This window comes from Monomorium pharaonis, chromosome 2 (genome assembly GCF_013373865.1).
Source record: "Monomorium pharaonis isolate MP-MQ-018 chromosome 2, ASM1337386v2, whole genome shotgun sequence".
Lineage (NCBI taxonomy): Eukaryota > Metazoa > Arthropoda > Insecta > Hymenoptera > Formicidae > Monomorium > Monomorium pharaonis.
In genome coordinates, this window is record NC_050468.1 from 20,926,679 (window position 1) to 20,948,191 (window position 21,513).

At 29.8% G+C, this 21,513-nt stretch overlaps 1 protein-coding gene across 1 annotated transcript; it reads right to left on the bottom strand.

Annotated features, from left to right (window-relative positions):
- Positions 1 to 4,130: 4,130 nt before the first annotated feature.
- Positions 4,131 to 18,542, bottom strand: LOC105837456 (sodium/potassium-transporting ATPase subunit beta-2). The gene is made up of 5 exons (XM_012682245.3): positions 18,045 to 18,542; positions 10,543 to 10,803; positions 10,201 to 10,379; positions 9,487 to 9,760; positions 4,131 to 8,929 (listed from the first exon to the last, which is right to left on the bottom strand). Exons 1-5 carry the CDS (start codon positions 18,169 to 18,171, stop codon positions 8,826 to 8,828), a joined length of 945 nt encoding a protein of 314 aa, XP_012537699.1. The 5' UTR covers positions 18,172 to 18,542; the 3' UTR covers positions 4,131 to 8,825.
- Between the last annotated feature and the right edge of the window lie 2,971 nt (positions 18,543 to 21,513).

Genomic DNA, 21,513 nt, shown 5'->3' on the forward strand with positions numbered 1-21,513 from the left:
ATTATGATTTAATTATACTTACAAAGTATAATTTTATCAAAAGTTACAAACAATTAAATTAAACTGTATTTTCAAATCCTGTAATTCTGTTTTTAACAAAACTTTAAAATAAGTAATAAAATGCGTAACTAATAAAAAGAAAATAAATAATTTGAATGCATTAATTTTGTAATGAGAACATAAAAATAAACAAATATAAAGTTTTGTTGTATAATTTTGCACTCTTAATCTCTTAAATCTGCAACTTTTAAATTACGCTTTTACAGAGAATTGTTATTATGAGATTAATTTATGACAGGACATATACACTTGGTCAAATTGATAAAGAAATTGATGGCACAGGTAGCATTAATCACATAACGCTCAATAACAACCTGTTAAAGATTTATCAATTATTAATGATAATAAGTAATTATAATAAATTTGAATATATTTAAATTATATAATTATCTTAATCAATAATAACAAACTTATATTGTAAAATGTTTAAATAATTAGAATATACCTTATTAAATGCAATAGTATGAACTATTACTTTATCTATATCAGTGGTTCTCAACCTTTCTTTGACCAGGGACCACTAGGACCTTTTTGTTCTGTGCAGGGACCCCAAGGTTCAAAATAAACATTCCGAGAATTTAAAAATAAATTTTAATCATAACTTTTAATTAACATTAAACATAGAATAATATTTGAATATATTTTTATAATAGAGAACTTTTAATTGAAAATCAATATAACTTTATTTTGCGGATTTTAATTTAGTTCTCGCGGACCCCTGGTGGTCCGCGGACCAGTGATTGGGAACCCCTGATCTATATGAAATAGAAATAATTTTCTAGTATCTAGTATATACAGCTGGATATATAATCTCGTAAAAATTAGCATGTCCTCGACAAACTAGCAGAAGAATACCTACTGCAAATGGACCATTTTAATATTTCTTCTTAAATATTCGTCCATCTTTAAGATTTTTGCTTTAAAATTTCAATGTATATATTTTCAATGAATATTTTAAATATGGACAATTGCAAAAATGTAAATGTAAAAATATTAAAGTTAGATATAAATGATTAAAATGGCTTAATAGAAGAGATTAAAATAATCCCTCAATAAAATTATCCTCAATATATCTTAATTATATTTATATTTATATTTTGCATTTACAATATATATGTGTAATTATTTCTGAAATAAATTTAAATCTTTTGTTTTATTGTTAATGCAATCATAGAGATTATATTTATTTCTTATTCAATAGTTGATAATTAAATTACTGGTAAGTTATGAGCATTGTTATATTACATCAATAATATCCAATAATAATAAGAGTTTAATTGGGTGTACATACATGTAAATTTACATGTCGATTATTATACGTAAATTATTGGTACTCAACTTATTAATATTTATAATCGTGTAATATTTATTTTATTATTTATTGTATTGTATATAATATTGGTATAAATAATTATTTTAGATGCAGTGAGTAAAAATAATATTTGCAGACTCCACATATTATTTGGAATAATTTTATTTAAGAAGCAGAAAGATATTATTGCAAATTACTTATTAGAATACACTTTTTTTTATTGGTACTAATACATTGAACAAAGCACATTGTACCACATTATATTTCTTCTTTTCGTAAAATTATCCCAAAAAATAGGTCGTACAAATATTTTTTTATTTGTATACATAGCGAGTGAAATTAGTCTTAATTCCACTTTACTATTATTTTTAGAGAAAATGATTAAACAAAATCGCATTATTTCAAGAAGGCCAGAAAAAAGAATAATATTTTTTACTATATCTTGGAATAGTTTTTGTTTAGAACAATTTCTTTCGACTAAAATTGTATCCCTTAAGACTGTGTAATTATTATTTCATTTTTTTCCTAGAAATTATAATAATGACATAAAAACAATTATTTTAACGCACCATACTGTATATATACTGAATAAATAATTTAAAACGGACTAAATCCATAATTTGTAGAAATCATATTCTGATTAAATAAATTTATATTTTCACTTTAAATACTTTGTGTATTTTCATTAAGAAGTCACGAAATGTGAAATAATAGTAACGCGTTGCACATTTTTATATACAACAGCTATCACGTTCGTAAACAAATGTTACTCAAAATATGTACATATAATGTAAAATACTGCTTAAACGCTGTTTATATTACACTTATTAATAATTCAACAACAAACGGTGTCTAACAAGAATGCATACGCATGACATATAATATATCAATTTTATTGAACATATTTGCTAATAATTTCTAATCAAATATCTTGTTAATTAATTAATGTGTATATTTCTGGTGTGTATAAAGCACTATTGCTCAAATATTAAAATTCAACTTAGCTTCAATCACAACATGGATGTAACACACAAAATTGTGTGTGTGTGTGTGTGTGTGTGTGTGTGTGTGTATGATAAATATGAATATACCTAACGTATTAGTATACGTAATCAATTGTATTACAATTTGTTTCTTGATTTTGAATTCGTCTCGTTTTTATCATTTTCGATCTTTTTAAAACATTTTCCCAACATTTGCACTTGATAAAGTGTTAACTATTAATTGCGTTTCATACGGCGATTTAGGAAATAATACGCAGAACAATTTGATGTTCAAATTAATTGCAGAGTTTTGTTTTCAATCATTTTGAGAAATAGACGTTGATACGAGTAGTTTACTTGTAAATTTAAACACAATTAGTTTGAACTTTGTGTGTACATATCATTAAAGGCTTGTCTTATATATTTATCTTTTCTTTTTTCTTTACATATATATTCAATTTCTCTTACTCTCCTTTTTTTCCTCTTTTATAGACACAATTATGCACACAGTGTTATTTGCATATTTCAACAATAATTAAAAACAGCTTGATCGCTATAATTAATAATATACAGCCATCCCCGTATAGCATTTATTAGCATATTTTTTATGAATATATGTAAGATATACCCGGTAAAAGAAATTTATATATAATCAAATATTAATATATATAATTATATATGAAATATGTCTATATTATGTTTCTTTGTATAATCTCTGTTTTTATATGGAAAAAGTAATAAAAAGAATAATTAAAAAATAATTTAAAAAATAACTTTTGTATTTTTTGCAAAGAATAGTAAAATTTTAAGTATATTATACAATATTCTATATATAATTGCATATTCACAGGAAGGTCGCAATATTGGCACGTCTTTTAAAGGGCCCCATTATTTCTTTGAAACTATAAACATTGTACTTTATGGTTGTTCTTTTTATAACATAATTTTATTTTATATAAGTTGTTTGTTTGTCAAATAAATTGTTTATTTTCAATTTTTAATCTTTTAATTGCTTTTATTTTTAAAATATTCAATTTCAGTCTTTTTAATTTATTAATTTTGTTTGTTTAATAGAACTATATTTAATTATTACACAATTGTCTTATTTTATTTATTTATTTAAAAAATTTATTTATGTTAACTTCTTTATTACAGGACGGTGTCTGAATTTTGCTATTGCCTATGCCAGTTTTGAAGCCCAATTTCTCACTCGTTTATTTTTAGTTATATATTGTGAAAACATTAATTATTATAAAATATAAAACAGTATATTTCAAAAACTGGTACACCATCTAATAAAAAACATCAGTTTATGTTTATATTTAAAAAATTTCATTTTTAGCTTTTATTTAAGACATATTAAAAAATAAAATAGTATGCCAGTATTGGCTATCTTTCTCTATACAAGTGTCTGTATATTATTATATAGATGTATTATTACATATAAGCATACTTTTGCTTTTTATAAAAAAAAACAGTAAAAAATTTATTCTTTTAATTATTTTTTAATTCTTCTTATTATTTTATTCTATATGTATATACAAACAAAAATGATACAAGATATAGAAAATACAGGCATATTTTATATGTAATTATATTTGATTATACGTGAGCTTTTTTTACCGAGTAGTTTGACATTGTCTTTTTTATTCTTTATTTTTCATCTTTTTTCCTCTTCCGTTTATATTTTGTTGCCGCAATAATGTTTTTCAAAATTTAAAATGCCCATGGAAGATTATTCAAGAATCTGTGCATCTACGAATCTTCGAATGCAAGAATCTGTTTTTCAAGAGTTTAGTTTATTTATAAGTTTTCTAATTTTTTCATAGACTTTATAAGTTTAGAGACTGCGTAAATTCCAAAAATGTCTATAATATTAATAATGCTTTACAAATTTGCAGCAGCCTTTCTTGTAAACTTCTTATTTAAGAGACTATCTATCGACTACCTCGAAACTACATTCGCGCATGAGCGAGACAATTAATCCCCCGTGTCTGATGCGCGTGCGCGAGATTCGGGTTAAAGATTCGTGCTGCACTCGGGCGCGCGTCGCTTGAAAATAGGAGAGAAAAGGGAACGAAATATAATATTAAGAAAATAGGCGTCTCCATTTTATTTATTATTCCCTATTACTGCCAACCGATTATAGATTATAATTAGACCACGGATGTGTTTGTTCAAGTGTCGATGACAGCTGTCGCTATCCGGCGATTACGCAGGCATTATGCTCGTAAAAGGAAAGTTGAGAGCGCGAAGGGGAGAAAAAAAATGTCATCTGGCACAGCGGCTCTCTCGGTTAAGGGTCGAGCTTGCCGCGTCGAGCGAACCCGCGATCTAATTACAATTTCCTCTAAAGCTTTAGTTTCACCAAACTTTAGGCACGCGATACGCAGGAATTAATAGATTGTGTTACAATAATTACTATAATTACTGTAATAACATCCCTCTTGCATAGTCCGGAAAATGTCATGTAATAGACAACTTTAAGATGTTATAAACGAAATGTACCTTTCAGAAAGTCGCAAGATATTCGATCGACATATCTAAAACGCCTTTTTGGAAAAATCTTAAAGATGTCTACGAAAGGACGTCTTACAGACACCTTTTTAGATGCTTGCATTATTCGAATAATGTTTTAGGAAATTTATATCTCAAGATACACGGTTGATTTAATCCTGATGTAACAAACAGGCGCTTAACGACTATCGTGAAGGTATCAATCGAGAACTTATGAATAATAATACGTTCAAGGAATTACATATGAAGAAATGATATTATAAATCTGCGAATATATGTATATATGGACCTGTGCATATGTGTGGCTCGATGGATCTGTGAATCTGTAGATCCACAGGATCTATGATCTATTTGTCTTTCAAGCATGTGATGCTATTGACACATTTGTATAAGCAAGGGTCTATGATGCTAAATGTGTGATCAGTGAATCTATGGATTAACAGATTTACGGATTTTATGTATATATATAAGATCTATATTTTTTATATAACCGATACTTATCTACTGTAATACATATTATTCGCACAGTATAATTAACCTAATGAAACTACATAAAATACTTGTACATAAAATTTGATACATCGTTTTTTTTTTTCCTCGGGTTTAAGTTCCGTCAGGAGGTACTCGTATCGATGATCCAACTTCGTTTCTCGATTTATTACGATCATTTAGATCTTCGGAAAGTGTATTCCTTTGTCCAAATGTAACATCGTATCGTAATGAAAACAGAGAAAATAGCTTTACCAATTTCTTTTCTCAGTCACAGAACTTAACAATTTCTCGAGATACAGAATTTGCATAAATTAATATATTAAATATTATATAATACAATATATAAATAAAATGCATTTCACATATATCGCGCCGCATTTTAACAGAACCAGTATATTAAATTTCCGTGTGCAATTATAATGCTTTACGTTGATCGCGACTAAACGCCTATTTGTGATATATCGACAGTTCTGTTTAAGATCAATGATACCTTTGACTTAAGTACAATCAGAAATCAGTGATTTAAATTGGAATTAAGTACTTACAGAGGGCTACCACGATCAGTATTACTATTAATGCATCAACAATTTTAATGCTTAGCTATCGATATATTATATATCATTAATATAACATATTTATATTATTAGTATACGATCAATGTACATTTTTCGTACTATCACTATTAAAAATGTAGTAATTACTGATCGCGAGTGCTCTTTTGCGAAAATTGTCCTTTAAGTATAGACTTTTTAAATTTCTTTTCCCTTCCAGTAATTTTACAGCAGTTTTCGCGGAATCTTATTCAATAAGTACTAAACGCGCATGAGAGTTCCTTTGTATTACAATGTATCTTGTCAATGCCGACCTGACAGTGTTGCAATACCTTTTTCTACATGCTTAACAACTAAAATATTTCTCAAATTGCAAATTAAATATTAATTAGCAAAATCAATAGATCCTTGGACTTACAGATTACTGTATTTGCAAATTTTTCATATTCGTAATTTTTTTAAATTTGAATTCTTAGGTCCACGCACAGATCTTTAGACCTGTAGATTCTTGTTGATTCTTGCTGTTGATTTATAGATTCCTGAGTATATAGATTTTTGCCCTCATATATCCTCAGATAAGAAGATTCTTGGGCCCATAGAGTCTTAGATGTACAGATCGTTGATATCACATAAATCTTTGAATTCATAAATTCTTTAAGTTTATATATCATGATCTGCACTTCTATATTTCATGCATCTTAATGTATCTTTATTTTTATACATCTCTGTATCTTAGCGCACGCACACAAACTCGGATCTAGAGCTTTGGACTTTTTATCGTTTTAATATCATTTTAAATACGCATTTTTGATCGAGTTTAATTCTTACGATCAGATTCAATAATCAAGAATTTAATAAAATTCCACACATAAATAATCAATAAAATTATAATATTCCACAGATTTTTTCCTAATTTAAAATCTTATATTCGTAACCCTTTAAAAGTTCTTAATCTTTTTTATAAAAGATTCTTTCAATTATTGGACTCATCACTGATTTAATAAATTACCTAACAAATGAACACACAACGAAACGATTATGACATGGCAAACATGTAAATATAAAATTTAATTACTTAAAATTATTATCATAATTCTCATTATTTTTATTGTATATTATTCGTAAATTAAAAAATATTTTCTTCCAATTCAAAATTGAAAAAAAACTTGCGAGTCCAAATCCGTAAATCCGAGCATTTATGAGCTCAAAAATTAATAGATTCAACAATCTGCGAATCCGAGTGTCTCTGCATGCAAGAATCCATAGATTCCAGTATTTCTATCGTATGAAAAATGCATTATATAGAATCATAGATCATCATACACATTCAACATATTATTGAGTGGCAATAACTATCGATCGCCTCTTTAATATCCGTATCTTTGCTTATACTCTTTCATCATGCTCCATAGCAGATTTCAATATAATAACACTTAATTTTAACTCTCAATTGAAAATATCTGGAACAAAGGAATACAAGTAACAATTATCAATATGCAAGGCATAACAATATAAATATTATTTGATAATTTTATATCAATATAAACAAAATTCTGATCTGCGTTATGATGTGATCTTCATCGGTAAGCATGACATGACGTCGAGACAGTTTTAATAATCCTTATTAAAATCAGAAACTTGATGATTTACAAGCTTTAAAAGTTAAAAATTTCTTTTAAAACTCGATAAAATATTTTAAAAATAACAATTTTTTTCTCATTTTCATAAAGATTTTAACTTATCAATAATTTTGAAAAAATTTTGGACGCAACAACCTTATACGTAACTTGTAACTTTATCCAACGTTTCGATAGATACTAACGACAGTTTCGCGTCACCTGTGGCCAATTTTCTTTTGAAACACTGTTAACATCACTCAAATAAAGTTTTAAATAACGTTACAAGCTTTTGTTACCTGATAACGATCGATAGTCCAACTGAGCTTAACGCGTACTTGTATCCCTTTGTGCCTACTTGTATTAAAATTCACCGAGTACCACGTCTCTTACCAATGCCCAAAAATTTCAACATACCGACATGCCAAGATGTATCGTAACGCGATGGGCAAAACACACTAATATAATACATCTACATGGCTGAACTAAGATCATCGATCATCCGCGCTGTCGTGACAACTCATTATCGGCACGAGCTCGTCTTTGTGAAAAGAAATGTGTGTGACGAAAAGCTCAAGAGATCTAACTGGAACGGGCGGTGGGCTCTTAATTAAGGGAGAACCTTTCTCTCTCTCTCTCTTTCTCTCTCTCTCTCTCTCTCTCTCTCTCTCTCTCTTTCTTTCTCTCTCTTTCTCTCTCTTTCTCTCTCTTTCTCTCTTTTTCGCGCGTGAATTAAGTTTTGCGAACGATCGACTAGCCGTCGATGGTCGAGATCACTCCCCGTGACACAACCCTGGCAGAAATAAGAGAAGATACCGTCCGGCTTTTGTGCGGGATTGTTCATTTCACCTTTCTTCCTTCCCGTTTAGTTTTGTGCATCTCGATTGTAGTTGACTGCTCCGTTGAGTTCATTTTATGCTGCTTCTCCCTTTTATATCCATTTCTTCTCTTCTCTTTTTTTCTATCTCTCTTCCCCTTCATCTTTCTTTTGCTTTCATCTTTCTTTTACTTTCCGTTTCCTTCTCTTGACGATTAATGATAGATGGATAACGCTGTTACAATCGTTGTAAGTACGACGAAGACGATGAGCTGATGAAATGATGACAGTGAGAAGAAGTAAGGCTAATCCGGAGCGGTATCGTCGGGCAGAGAGAAAACCGGATGGCACAGGGTGTGATCGCGGTCGGCCAACGAGGCAGGTTAAAAAAGAAATGTCTTCTTTCTGTTCTATTCTCTTGCGGCTTCCTACTTGGACGCGGTTAGTAGCGATGATGATCTGACGACTGGCCGGGACTTAGTCCACCATCAGTTCGAAGTGCACCGAGCCACGTCTTTCAAATCTGTCGTGGATGATGTTATGCGCCCATGCCTTACATTCGATATTGATGAGTACGCCGTCTGCAACCAAACCGATAATTGTTGTGACAGCTCCCATTCCCATATATTGATCTAATGATTTCTCCATAGATTTGATTGATTTGAGATTTTGAAATATCGATTTTATAGATATTTTAGTAGATAAAATTTATTTGTTTTTTAAATATGCAGATTGATCCCTAAATTCTTGGATGTGTAATCCTCCGTGGTTACACTTCGGCTTTGTAACAAGTTGGTCATATGGGGTATGTCACACCCCACTGACATTTTTGAGCTTTTATCATAATTACTTTGCATTTTCTATCTTTGATTGGTATTGATACATTATTAAAAGATTTAAAATATGTTCCAATAATTAAAATAGTAAAAATGAGGAAATATGATAGTCAAATTTAGCGTAAAATCCAGAGTTTTAGAATCGAAAATTGCTTGGGGTGCTGTACACTCCGTGTAACTACGGAGGGTTAAAAATAAAATAGCTATCATGTTAAAAAGCTGTTTTCCATTTCAAAAATAGTTCGAATTTAACATTGTTAATATTATTAATATTAAAGACAAAATAAAAAGTATATTCATACATTTGGGCTTTTCGAAGAACACAGCTACAAGAGGGCTCAGATATCCTTGGGTATTTTTGAACGGGAAGTAAAAGCCAGGAAAACCACGGCGTGGTATGTACTGAATCGCACCCATGTTTTCTACGTCGGCAGGGTTTTCACCAGCACAAGACACCCAGACAGTGTCCAGTCTGTTCGCTTTTTCTTCTTGTTTGATATGCTCCTTAAGATCCGCTGGCATCAACGCCGGCAAATTTTTGGTATCGTTATAATATTTCGGTTCCCATCCAAAAATCTGCAATAAGTTTAAGATATAATTTAATTAAGAGATAATAATAAGAGATAATTTTATTAAACTACTATCTTTTTGAAAAACAATGTAGTTGTTTTAATCACTATTAAAATTTGAAATCTGCCTTTAAAAAATATTAAAAGGTAATCTTTTAAAATTGTAAAATTTTTTTTAAATTATTTTCTGCTCAAATCAAAGATGCATAGAAAAATCCAATGTAAATTAAATGTAAAATAAATTAATGAGAACATTTCAATAAATTTATAATTTATAAATATTTTTAATTATTTACTTTGCTTGTTAATACTATTTTTTTAATGCTGATAAAAAATTAAAAACTAACTATTTATTATTCAATATTTTCTTTCTGATAAACGTAGTTTCAACATAAAACAATGCCAAAAGTTTCATAAAAGTTTAGCCACAAAAAAGTATGTATAAACCTTATTCAGTTTCAAGAAGATGCAGGGTGCGGATCTGCTGAAGCCATATTTGTTCTCCTTCGTGCATTGTCCCCAATGGCTCATGTTTACATCACAGACTTTGCCCACTGGTGCTGGTCTACCGTAATCGCAGTTTACTCTCTCGTAATTGTTCATGCCACTCGGCGGCTTTTGATATTCTGCATTATACAGAAAATACGTCTTGATAATCATATATTAATTTCGTACCAGTTAGATAACAAATATTTCGCTCAATATCGAGCAATATTGTTTAAAATGCTTTTTTTAACTTGGGCATTTCATTTGGTTTTAATATCGTGCTTTAGTCAAATGTTTTCTCACCTTCCAAGAATCTGTCCAACTCCCTGGTCCAGTGAAGATAATTACCCTCGTCACTGGCCTTATACCAAATTAAAGTACTTTCGACGTTGCTTTCAGGAGGCATAGGCCTAAAACCAAGACCCGGATTGCTGCCAATCAGCGAATTATCTAGCTGCCACTTCGGCGCGTTTGGATCCAATGTTTGATAGAACACAGCGAGCATCGCACCGAAGAAGCCGGACAGGACGGCATAGAAAATTACGTAGAACAGCAAAATTTTAGCTGAAAATATATTTGCTTATATAAATCACAATGCCATTGAATTTATAGATTTATAATGCAAGAAAAAAATTATTTTCTTTAAAATTCGATGTAGAAATAAAAAATATATTCTTTTAAAATGTAATTTAAATATCCACTTAATAACTCTCACACCAAATCTTTAGACCATGCATTTTTTATTTCAACTACTTTACGTTTTTCAAGCGTTTTCTCATTACATCAAATAATAAAAATTAAATATTAAAGATACATTTTTATTACAATTAATGGTTGGAACATTTATTTTACACTTTAATAAATTTTCAGAATTTTTTGAGTCCATTAAAGTAAATTATTGGGACGCGTACATTAATAACCTAAGAATTTGTTTACGTTAACAAAAAACAACAAATTAATTGATTTGTGAATTAATGTTTTTTTATATTAATTTTCTTTATTTAATTATTAATTATAAATAATAAATTTATAAATTATTTATTTATGAATATTTATTTTATTACCAAAATATATCTAAAAAAGCAAAAAGAGACTAAAACACTGACACTTAAAAAAATTATATCTTTACTAAATAAAAGCTATTTATTTTTATATATAAAGTTACAAGTATGTACAATTTAATTTATGATTAAAATAATATATAAGGATTATTTATTATTTTATTCAACAAAAAATTATTTATTAAAAAACTAACGTTAGCAATTTATTTCTTAAACACGACAAGTATACTACAAGTATAATACTGCGTGCCCATTATATTAAAATGGTATTTATTCTTTATCTCTGATAAGTAAGGTACTATATTTTTCTAAGAATAGCATATATGTAATAAAAACTGGAAAAACTGAAAGTCTACAAGATACACTTTCCGCTTAAAATGTTTATATTTCTATCTATATTTGTTTATAGTAAATATAAATAATAAATAATAATTTTGTAAATATGTATAATTATGTGTAATAATCTGTACCTTGTATAAGTAATATTTTTGCTTTAAACCTAGTTAAAAATTTAGATCCTACATTAAAAAACTAGATACTTATTACAGACACTATTACAAAAGCTTTTATTTCTCGTGTATAGAAAAGTATCTCAAGGTTAATTCTATAAAATCGATTAAAACAACTCGAAACACGAAAACCGTTTTACCACATAATCGTAAATCAATCGTGACTGTAGCTCTTTTGAAACATGTAATCTATTATTAGATGATTTATTGACAAAGTTTTTTTGTTAACGTATCAATTATTGTAACTTGTACCAAGAAAATTTTTTGCATTTTTTTCACATATACTAAATTTCGAATTTATATAAGGTAACAAAAATATTAATCTTGTATATTTTATGCATATATTTTTCGAAACATGCTCTTCATTTTAAATGTTAAAATATTAATACCACTACCTAAAATATAAAATTGATACTTTAATTGGTAAATATTGGCAATATAATAAATATCAATAAAAAGGTAATGTAAAAATTAAAATATATTATCCAATTTAGAATTAAAATAAAAGTTAATATAAAAGAAATTATTTTATGAGCACAATTGCTATTGTTGCTATCGTTTGTCAGTCGAAGGCTGAAGCACAGAGACAATTATGATACGACGTCTAATTGGCCTGAATTGGCATTGGGTAAGTGATGCCATACGTTTGTTACACAAATCATTGACGAACATATTCTTACGCACGCAAAGCAATATATCATCAAAGAGATTGATCTCTTCACATTATAAACGTTCTACCAAAGATATCAATTTAATTTTTTTAATTATTATAAATATTAAAAAATTAAATTTTTTTTAACAAAAAAATATTTATATAAATACATTTATTTATATTTAAGGCTTTTTTTTTAAATTCTTATAAACATGCTTTTATTTTTATCATTATATTTTATTATTTTAATTTGTTAAATGAATAGCACAGCCAGATCGCTTCTTATTGTATTTTATATAAAATTTAAAAAATTTATATTGTTTTTATATAGTTATTTTTTATAATAAAAGGATTTTGTACAAATCACAGAAAAATTACGAAAAAAGCGAGTGTTTTTTAAATAAAAGTTTTTCAGTTTTATTATTAATTATCTCTCTTTGAGCGATAACACGATATGCACATTCATTCACTTAATCGCATAAAGTCTACGTCAGATCATATCGTTGGAACCCTACTGCATTCAATCATAATTAAATGTCACGGATAATTACAAATCAATTACAAACACATGTTCGAGGGCGTTTATGAGATTCCATTTCTCACGTTTATGTAAAAATAGTTTTATTTATAAATACAATATATATTAAAATATTAATATTTTGTAATGGAAAGAAATAACTGACTAATTTAAAAGTAAAATTTTTTCTTATAAAAGATTTTATGAGTTATTCTTTGTAACATAATTATTTTTTTTTTTTAGAGAGATACATATAAGTATTTATGGCCATAATATAGTATAAAAAATATAATGTCTGGTACAAAAAAATAAATATATGTAAATTATACATATAAATTATGTATAAATAATATTAACATAAAGTACAATTTTTAAGAACTAATTATAACAGATTTTGTTACAAAAATAAAAAAAGAAGAGTTAGTACTTAAGAATTCATTGATAAGATAAATATGAATGTCACTATCGGAACTTCTAGAAGGCAATTTGTTAAAAATTTTATTTTTAAATTAACTTTAACATTAAGACCAAAATAGTAAAGATAGCAATTAATCTCTCTATTTCAAAAGCTCGCTCTTGATGTCAATGGCTGCATGTTCACGGAGTCGCTACGGTAACGTAACATTTTCATGGCTTTTCTCCGAGATATCGATCGACACTGTACCGAATGCAACGACGCGTGCCGACAGTTTCTTTCGAGTCGAATACGCCATTAGTATTCTGACGCGATAACGTAACAGGCAGTGCCTAACTGTTAATTATCTCAGCTAATTTATAATGTGCGGGATTCTATAAATCTCGTTATTTTTTGTAAACTTTTTTTCACGTTTGCCGAAGAATCTGCAGGATCGAACCGAAATGTAGGACATTCGGCTAGAAAAATCGTCTGCGTTAGTAGCGCGCAGACGCTAACACTATCCAGTATAGAAATCAGACCATACCATTTGAGATGGTAACGGAGACGGCTTGTATTGATTTTGGCGGAAGTCGATCGACCTCAACAGAAGAGCGAAAGGGCATAGATAAAAAGTGATAAAGCAAGCGGGGAAAAAGAAAGAAAAAAGAGGTAAACGACGAGAGGAGAAAATAGGCATAAAATAGAGTATGGTGGAGTTATGATAGGAAAAAAAATGGCAGAAATTTATATTTCATTATATGTAATAAATAAAACATTGAATAAAATTTTAAAAAGAGAAGATCTAAAATTGCAACATATATTTTCAATTGTGTGCACGATAAAATATTCGTTAGTTACCTAAAAAATCACTTTATTGTAAACTCATGACGTCTCTAACTTGTATATTTCCTTCTATCTCAAGCGATAGACTGTAAAAATAGAACAACGGAAGTTCCCAACGAGGTCGCACCCCTTCAATACGGATGAAGGAAACCGCAAACTTTGATTTCGTGGGCTTCTGAGAAACTTTAAACTAAAGCAGCAGATAATAGCATAAACTTTTTCTATGACTCTTTTTATGATAAACTTTTTCTATTGTTCCTTTTTTGCAAGGAAAAAATTCACACGTAAACTTTTTACAGGCGTTGTAATATATAAATAAATATTTTAGAAATATAGAAAAAAATGTATAAAATATTAAAAATTAAGTATATATATATAATGTAAAAAATATAAAAATATATATTTCTTAATAGTTAAAAACAAAAAAATTATTTAAATTGGAATTGAAGAAAACGGTTCTCGGTTCCATTAAATAAAAATACATTTTTAATATAAATCATAAATTAATAATATTGTTAAATGATCTATACATTTCCAATTTATTTATACATTTCTATTAACAAGAGAGAGAGAGAGAGTTAAAATTCAGCTTTTTGTCTGAAAAAAACAAAACATTTTTAAAAAATAAAAAATATAGTAATAACATTTACAAACAAACTCAATTTTTAGAGATAATTGTATATATAAAGAATCCATTAAAAGTTAAATTATTATTGTAATTTTTATGGAATTTTTCCCTAATAATAATGTAAAAACTTTCATTAATTACAAAGTTATCAAAACAGGTTATGCATAACAATAAGTATAAACTGAGAAGTATCCAAAAAGCACTTTGCTCGTGGATTTTACATGTATCAAGATATTTGTTACGTATATAAATAAATGGAAGCATTTCAGTTTGTTTAATGGATGTCAGATCAGTGGTTCTAATATTAATAAGTTAGTATTATATATAATTGTGTTAAAAAGAATTTCAATATAAACCAAAACGTACTAATTTACATAAGTTATTCAAAAGAAAAATTCTAAGAAATCTTCACGTTCAATCATTGTTCTGTTGGTATTTGCCTCGCATTGGTTTCTTTAGTTAGCTTTTCTTTTATTACGTAAGCATATATATGTGTTCTAAGAAAAATACCAATACAAATTTAATTTAATTATATTGCAATATGTTAGAAATATAATCTTTATCTTATTGTTTCCTTAAACTAAATTCTTCTGAAATTCATTAAAATTTTATTATTGAGTGGATGCATAATTTTTAGAATTTAATTAAAATAAACGATTGATATAGGTAATTATATAAATACAAAGTCAAACTAATTATTTAATATATTTAATTACTTAATCGGTTTCTTTTTACTATCCGAAAACTGTATTCCTTATTTTTGCACTTTTTCTGATTCAATATATATTTCATGATCAGTAAGTAGCAAAGTGCACATGCATGCGAAACCTTATGTCGCGTATAACACTTCCGATGGAAGAAACTATGTCTTACGTAACTAGTCCGCCGTTGGATAAATTTTTGCCTCTATAAATAGTCGTTTTGTACGATAGCATGAACGTAGTGAGTAATGGTATTTAAAGTTGTAAATTAACTCGCGTCTTTCATAAACTAACAGACAGCGTAGCGTAAATTATATAACAACATTTTTACATATGTAAATTTTGCATACATAAATTGAGTTGTTTTTAAAAGTTAAAATCATATTCTCAACAAACATAACTCTCAAACAATTCGGAAAAAATAAAAATCTTGCATCAATTTTCATACCGCCGTGATTACTGATACCTTAAATTCTTTTAGCTTTAAAGATAAAAATGTTTTAACGTTATTATAAAATAGATTTAATTTCTAATATTAAATACCAATTTACATCAATAAATAATTTAGACTAAATACAAATTTCAAAATGAGTTACAATAACTTAATTAGTTTTAATATTACAAGAAATATATTCAGAAATTTAAAAATGTTTAATTGTTTTAAATAGTATTGGTTATAAATTCCCATAATAATAAACGGTGAAAATTACAAAATTTTTCAATCTACGGTAGAAATTGTTTTAGTGACAACTACCATCTTTTATGTATTATTACGTAATGAGGCTTCATCATATATAACCTTCGACCACTCGTATGTTTTGAAACCTTCATATCTTTCGAAGCTGATATTACTAAAAAAATACATCACATCACTAACTTATCAAATAAAGGTGAAATATAAAATAGTAACAAATATATTAAAAATTTATTTGATGCTGATTTAATAAACGTTATTCTATTAGGTACACTTTTCTGATATATTATCGGATAATTTGTTTAACTTCTATAAATTTGCAAAATGTGTCATTTACATAACTTATTTTACAAAATTTGAATAATGATCCATTCATTACAATAGAGATCGGTTTTCATCGTTGACAAGGTCAATGTAAGTATTGAATTATTGATATACCGATTGTATAATGTTAAATTGTGCAAAATATCAGAGATTAATCGCCCGATTAACTGATAGTAAACATTTTTATAGACTATGTTATATGGCCGTGTCACGTATTTTAATCGATAAATGTTACGGTAGATAATGTAAATCGCTGTAGACGCTCCAAAAAGTATCTTGCAAAAGACAACTTTCAGACCTTCAGTCTTTTAGTCTTTCAGACATGCGTGTTGTTTAATCTCCCTCTCCCCCCAACTTTGCATGGCTGGTCATTAATCTTGGTATAGGTCAGACGAAATGTAACGGAAGTAATTGGGTCGGATCGAAGAGAACAAGAATAAAAAATTATGTAATAATAATTAATTATTCGCACGAGAATATTAACGAATGTAATTCGTTTAACAATCTCGCAAATGTTTGGTCCTAATAGATACAATTATGGATCGTTATCAAATAGATTGGAACATTATGGCTCGTATTCGGAATGCGATTATAAAAATATTAGGGCGCTTCTTTCGTTTATCTTCATCGCTCATTGAACATAAAACAAGAACAGAATGACGAAAAAGATGTGCTAACGTCTTTATAAGCGCATTCTGAATTCGAGCCTACAAATAAATTATTTCAAGTGTAAAATATGTATGTTCAATATATTCTTCGGAAAGACTCCAGAAATTTAGCGTCAGGCTCACAAAGCGTGTTGAAGTAATTTCAGTAATTTCGTTTGTGTATACACATTCCGTAATTTGGGTCATAATATTAGCCGTCAGGATGGCTGAACGACTCTCTCGCTTAACTTGCCGTTTGTCGCAAAGTGATAATACGAAAGTGATGATACAGAAATGATAATACGATATATAAAATCTAAATATAAAAGCAATTTGAATAACGCAAGTAACGTCTTTTTTTTCTACACAGAGGCAATATATACTATCCAACCTACATTCACACGCACGGATTGTTCGAACCAACTAGTCAGATTACTTTTAATATCTAAGAATACATTTCTTTGACGATCGAGCCGTTGAAGCAAACTAAAACGACGTATCCAAATGCATTAGAATCCTCTACGAGCTAACGCGATTTCCAGAAATAACATATACTACCGTATCTATAGCTATAACTTGCTTGCGTCAAGTTTCATTAGATTGTACACTACGTGAGTTGAAGGCCTGAACATTCCGGACATCTCGATTCTCGCTTTTACTTCTAATCAAGCTCTGATAATTATAATTGGAGTCAGCAATTTATCTCCCGGAAAATAATCTTGCGCACAGAGGGGGCGGGTCAAAAACGCAAGGACTCAACGGGAGAAGCTGATAGCGGAATCTCGCTTTGTACAGAATACTGTGCTACTACTAAAGGGGGAAAAAGACTCACCCCAACTGGCGCCGGTGCGGCCCAGGAACTGTCCCGTCTCGGAGTTCCAGAGGAAGACACGGAAGCCCTCCCATCTTCCGAGCTTCGGCGGCGGGGTGTAAAACTGCTCGACCTTCTTGCCCTCCATCCCGCTCCTCGCAAAGACAACGGCGACGAGGACGACGAGGACGACGAGGACGACGACGGCTCCCGACGACGACGACGACGGCTCCCGACGACGGGGTGAGAAAAATGGAGAGGCGCGAGAAGATGAAAGGGTGGAACTCCGAAGGGCGAGCAAAGAAGGCGTGTGAGAGAAGTGGTGTGCGCTGCCACCCGCGTGCCGATCCCTCTCGAGGGCTCGAGGACTTCCTTCCTCCGGCGGTACGTCGGCCGCTCCGCTCCGATCGAACAGCTCCGCGGGCGAGGGCGCAAAGGAAGGAACGGTCGATTCGTGCCCCCGTCTAGAGGAGCCGCTGCTGTCGGGCGCTCTCGTCCGGCGAAGGGTTGAATATTGAGCGATCGAGGCTGGCCCGACCCCCGCGAGGGAGGTCTCCGGCGCCTATCCTTCCACCACTCCGCCACTTCTCACCCCTCGCCCCCCCGATCCGCGGCGCACCCTTCGCGGCGGCAACGCGCCGGCGTGACCAAGCAGACGCGTCAATACGTGATTTCCTTAGCACCCCTCCCGCGGCACGCGATCACCCTTCCTTCCCTCTCGCCCCTTCCCAACCCCCTTTCCTCCCTCCTATCCCCCCTCCCCCCCGACCTGCTCCGCGTCTCGTCCCGACACGCGAAACCCGCGACCAGGTGGCTCCACCGACAACGGCGGGTGCTGTACCAACGGCAACGGCGATCTTTTCGCGCGACCAGCTCGCCCCCCTCCCCCTCCGCGAATTCGGGCCACCCCCTCCCACCCGTCGTTTCGTTTTAGGTGCTTTCGATCGAACCCCCGTCTCGCGAAAACGCGACCGCTCTCGGAGGACAGAGCTTATGCGACGCGATGCGCAGCCGGCTCGCGTATGCGTATTAAGTCTCTCGTAAAGAGACGGATTGGGAAGGGGAGGATGATGCTAAGGAAGGAGCGGAGGGGGATGATATCGAGAACGTTTGAGCGTGAGAGGCTCGAGGGGAGGAAAGCGGATAGTGGGTCACGTGGAGTATCCGACCGTTGCGATAGTTGGGTGGGAATAACGGCACGTTCTTTCCGCGGTCCTCAAACTGCAACGAGCACCGAACAACGAAACGCTGTTGCGATAATCCCCCCGATGGTTTACGTAGTAACGATATCCTCCGACGTGCGATGACGTGGTACTTAATAAGCAATTTTTTCGCGCCCGTGATCGTCTCACGATGATCAACAACTGGCAAAAGTAATTAATCTTAATCATTATTAAGGAAATTTTCTACTTTAAACGCGCTAATTTTTTAGGATTTTAGGATGTTTTTTTAAAAAAAAGATAAATTTTTTAAATCATTAATTTTACTCCTGTTATCATTTTATTCCTGTTTTCATTAAATATTGCATTCTTATTTTTCTAAATAAAACACTGTCAACAATTTATTAACATTAGATTTATTTAGCCCTTGCATAATTCGGTGACCATGATTCTGAATAAAATACTAGTAGAAATATTGAAATTAAAAACTTAAATGTCATTTTAATAAAAAGAATTTGTGGTTATCACAGAACCAAAATTATCATAATTTCTTTTTTTAGGAAATAAAAAAATTTTTAATCTTTTTAAACAAGTGCCGATTTATATTTACTTATTAAGCAAAATAAAAAATTCTGAATCTGTTGTCAATAAATTATTATTTATTCATATATTTGTTATCAATAAAATAGAAAATTAATCTTCAATAATAATAAATAAAAGACAGAAAGTAATTGTAAAAAATATTTACCAGTGTTTCTAAAAAAATATTTCCTAAAAATCTCTTTAAAAAAATAACGCTACAAACTAAAAAATCACTTAATTTTAACAAAAATATTATTGTTTAACTTTGATCACACATAACCCAAGTAACACATATTAGTCAAGATGATATGAAACCGACATCAATTTAAGATCAAGTAAAATAAAGTCATTTTGACGGCAATCAGCCCCTCAATGTTGATCAATTTTTGATATCATTTGATATCAAAATAACATTATATTTATCCTTTTGTAAGGATCTATTCATATAAATTTGTATAAGTGCACAATCATATACATAAAAAAAATTATAATTTACGCACATCTTTAAAATAGAACATACAATTGGATAATTTTTTAAATAGTGTAAATTTGTCTAAATAGATCCTTGAGCCTGTTGCAATACGCAAACACGCTACGATATGTCGCGACTATTTTTAATATAATATTTATATCAGTTATATTAATGCAATTATCAATACAAACATTACTCTTTTAAGGAAGTCTTACCTTAAAATAAAATATTTGAATTAGTATACAACAACTGTGACCTCATGTATATGTAGTTAAATACAAAATAATAAAAATAATAAAAATAAACAGTTAACATTAACAAATATTGATATCTATAGAAAAATTACAGGGTCTCTCAAATATTTAATAAATAAAATAGATATAACAAATAAAACAAAATTATAAATCTTCTTACGACAAGCAAAACAAAAATGTCTTTCGAAATAGTTTTGTTTCTAAATAAAAAGAGATCAGTAAATAAATATTATTATTATTATTAATAATAGACAATAAAAGTTTTGTTGTAACTTTTATTTATGTTTGCTTGCCTTAATCTTTAGTTTAAAAGAAGTGGGTATTTAGTCGAGTGGGTATTAAAGTGCAAAGATAGTCACAAATTTACTCCCCACTCGAACTCCTTTTTTTTTAAATTATTAATAACACATTATTATTTTTAATACACAAAAAATAATTATGTACCAGATATAAGAGAAAAAAATAAAAGAGCGTGAGATCAAAATAGAATCAAGTCATTTTAAATCAATGCCAAATTTCGAGTTAACTTGATGTCTTTTTGACATAAAGTTGGCTAATATATTTATATATATTCTACACATTGTAATAAATATAATATAAATATATAAAAAAATCTTATTAACAATATAATAAATAACAATATAATAATAATACATATACCAATAATAAATAATGTAATAAATTGCAAATTTAATTAAAAATGTAATTATCTGCGTACAAATGTAACAATTTTATCAATATTAATCTTTAGTTTAGTCAATATTAATCTTTATTTTAAAGTCTTGTAAAATTTGCTTTTTGTATTTTAAACTTAAAATCATCAATTAATTATATAATACAGCTGTTAATTATGTCAATTAATTATTATTGAATAACTTTCCAATAAAAAGTTTTTTATATAAAACATATATAAATATATATAAAATATGTGCATATTTGTTTATACCAGTTTCTTTTCTTTTATAAAATTTCTGTTTGGTATAAAAAATAACAGTCATACTGAAAGACACAAAGTAATTAAA

Coding starts and splice junctions, on each gene's coding strand:
- LOC105837456 (XM_012682245.3), bottom strand. CDS start 18,171: ATGGAGGGCAAGAAGGTCGAGCAGTTTTACACCCCGCCGCCGAAGCTC. Junction 10,380..10,542: donor GTTGGACAGATTCTTGGAAG/GTGAGAAAACAT, acceptor TGTATAATGCAG/AATATCAAAAGCCGCCGAGT. Junction 8,930..9,486: donor GTTCTTCGAAAAGCCCAAAT/GTATGAATATAC, acceptor GTTTGGTTGCAG/ACGGCGTACTCATCAATATC.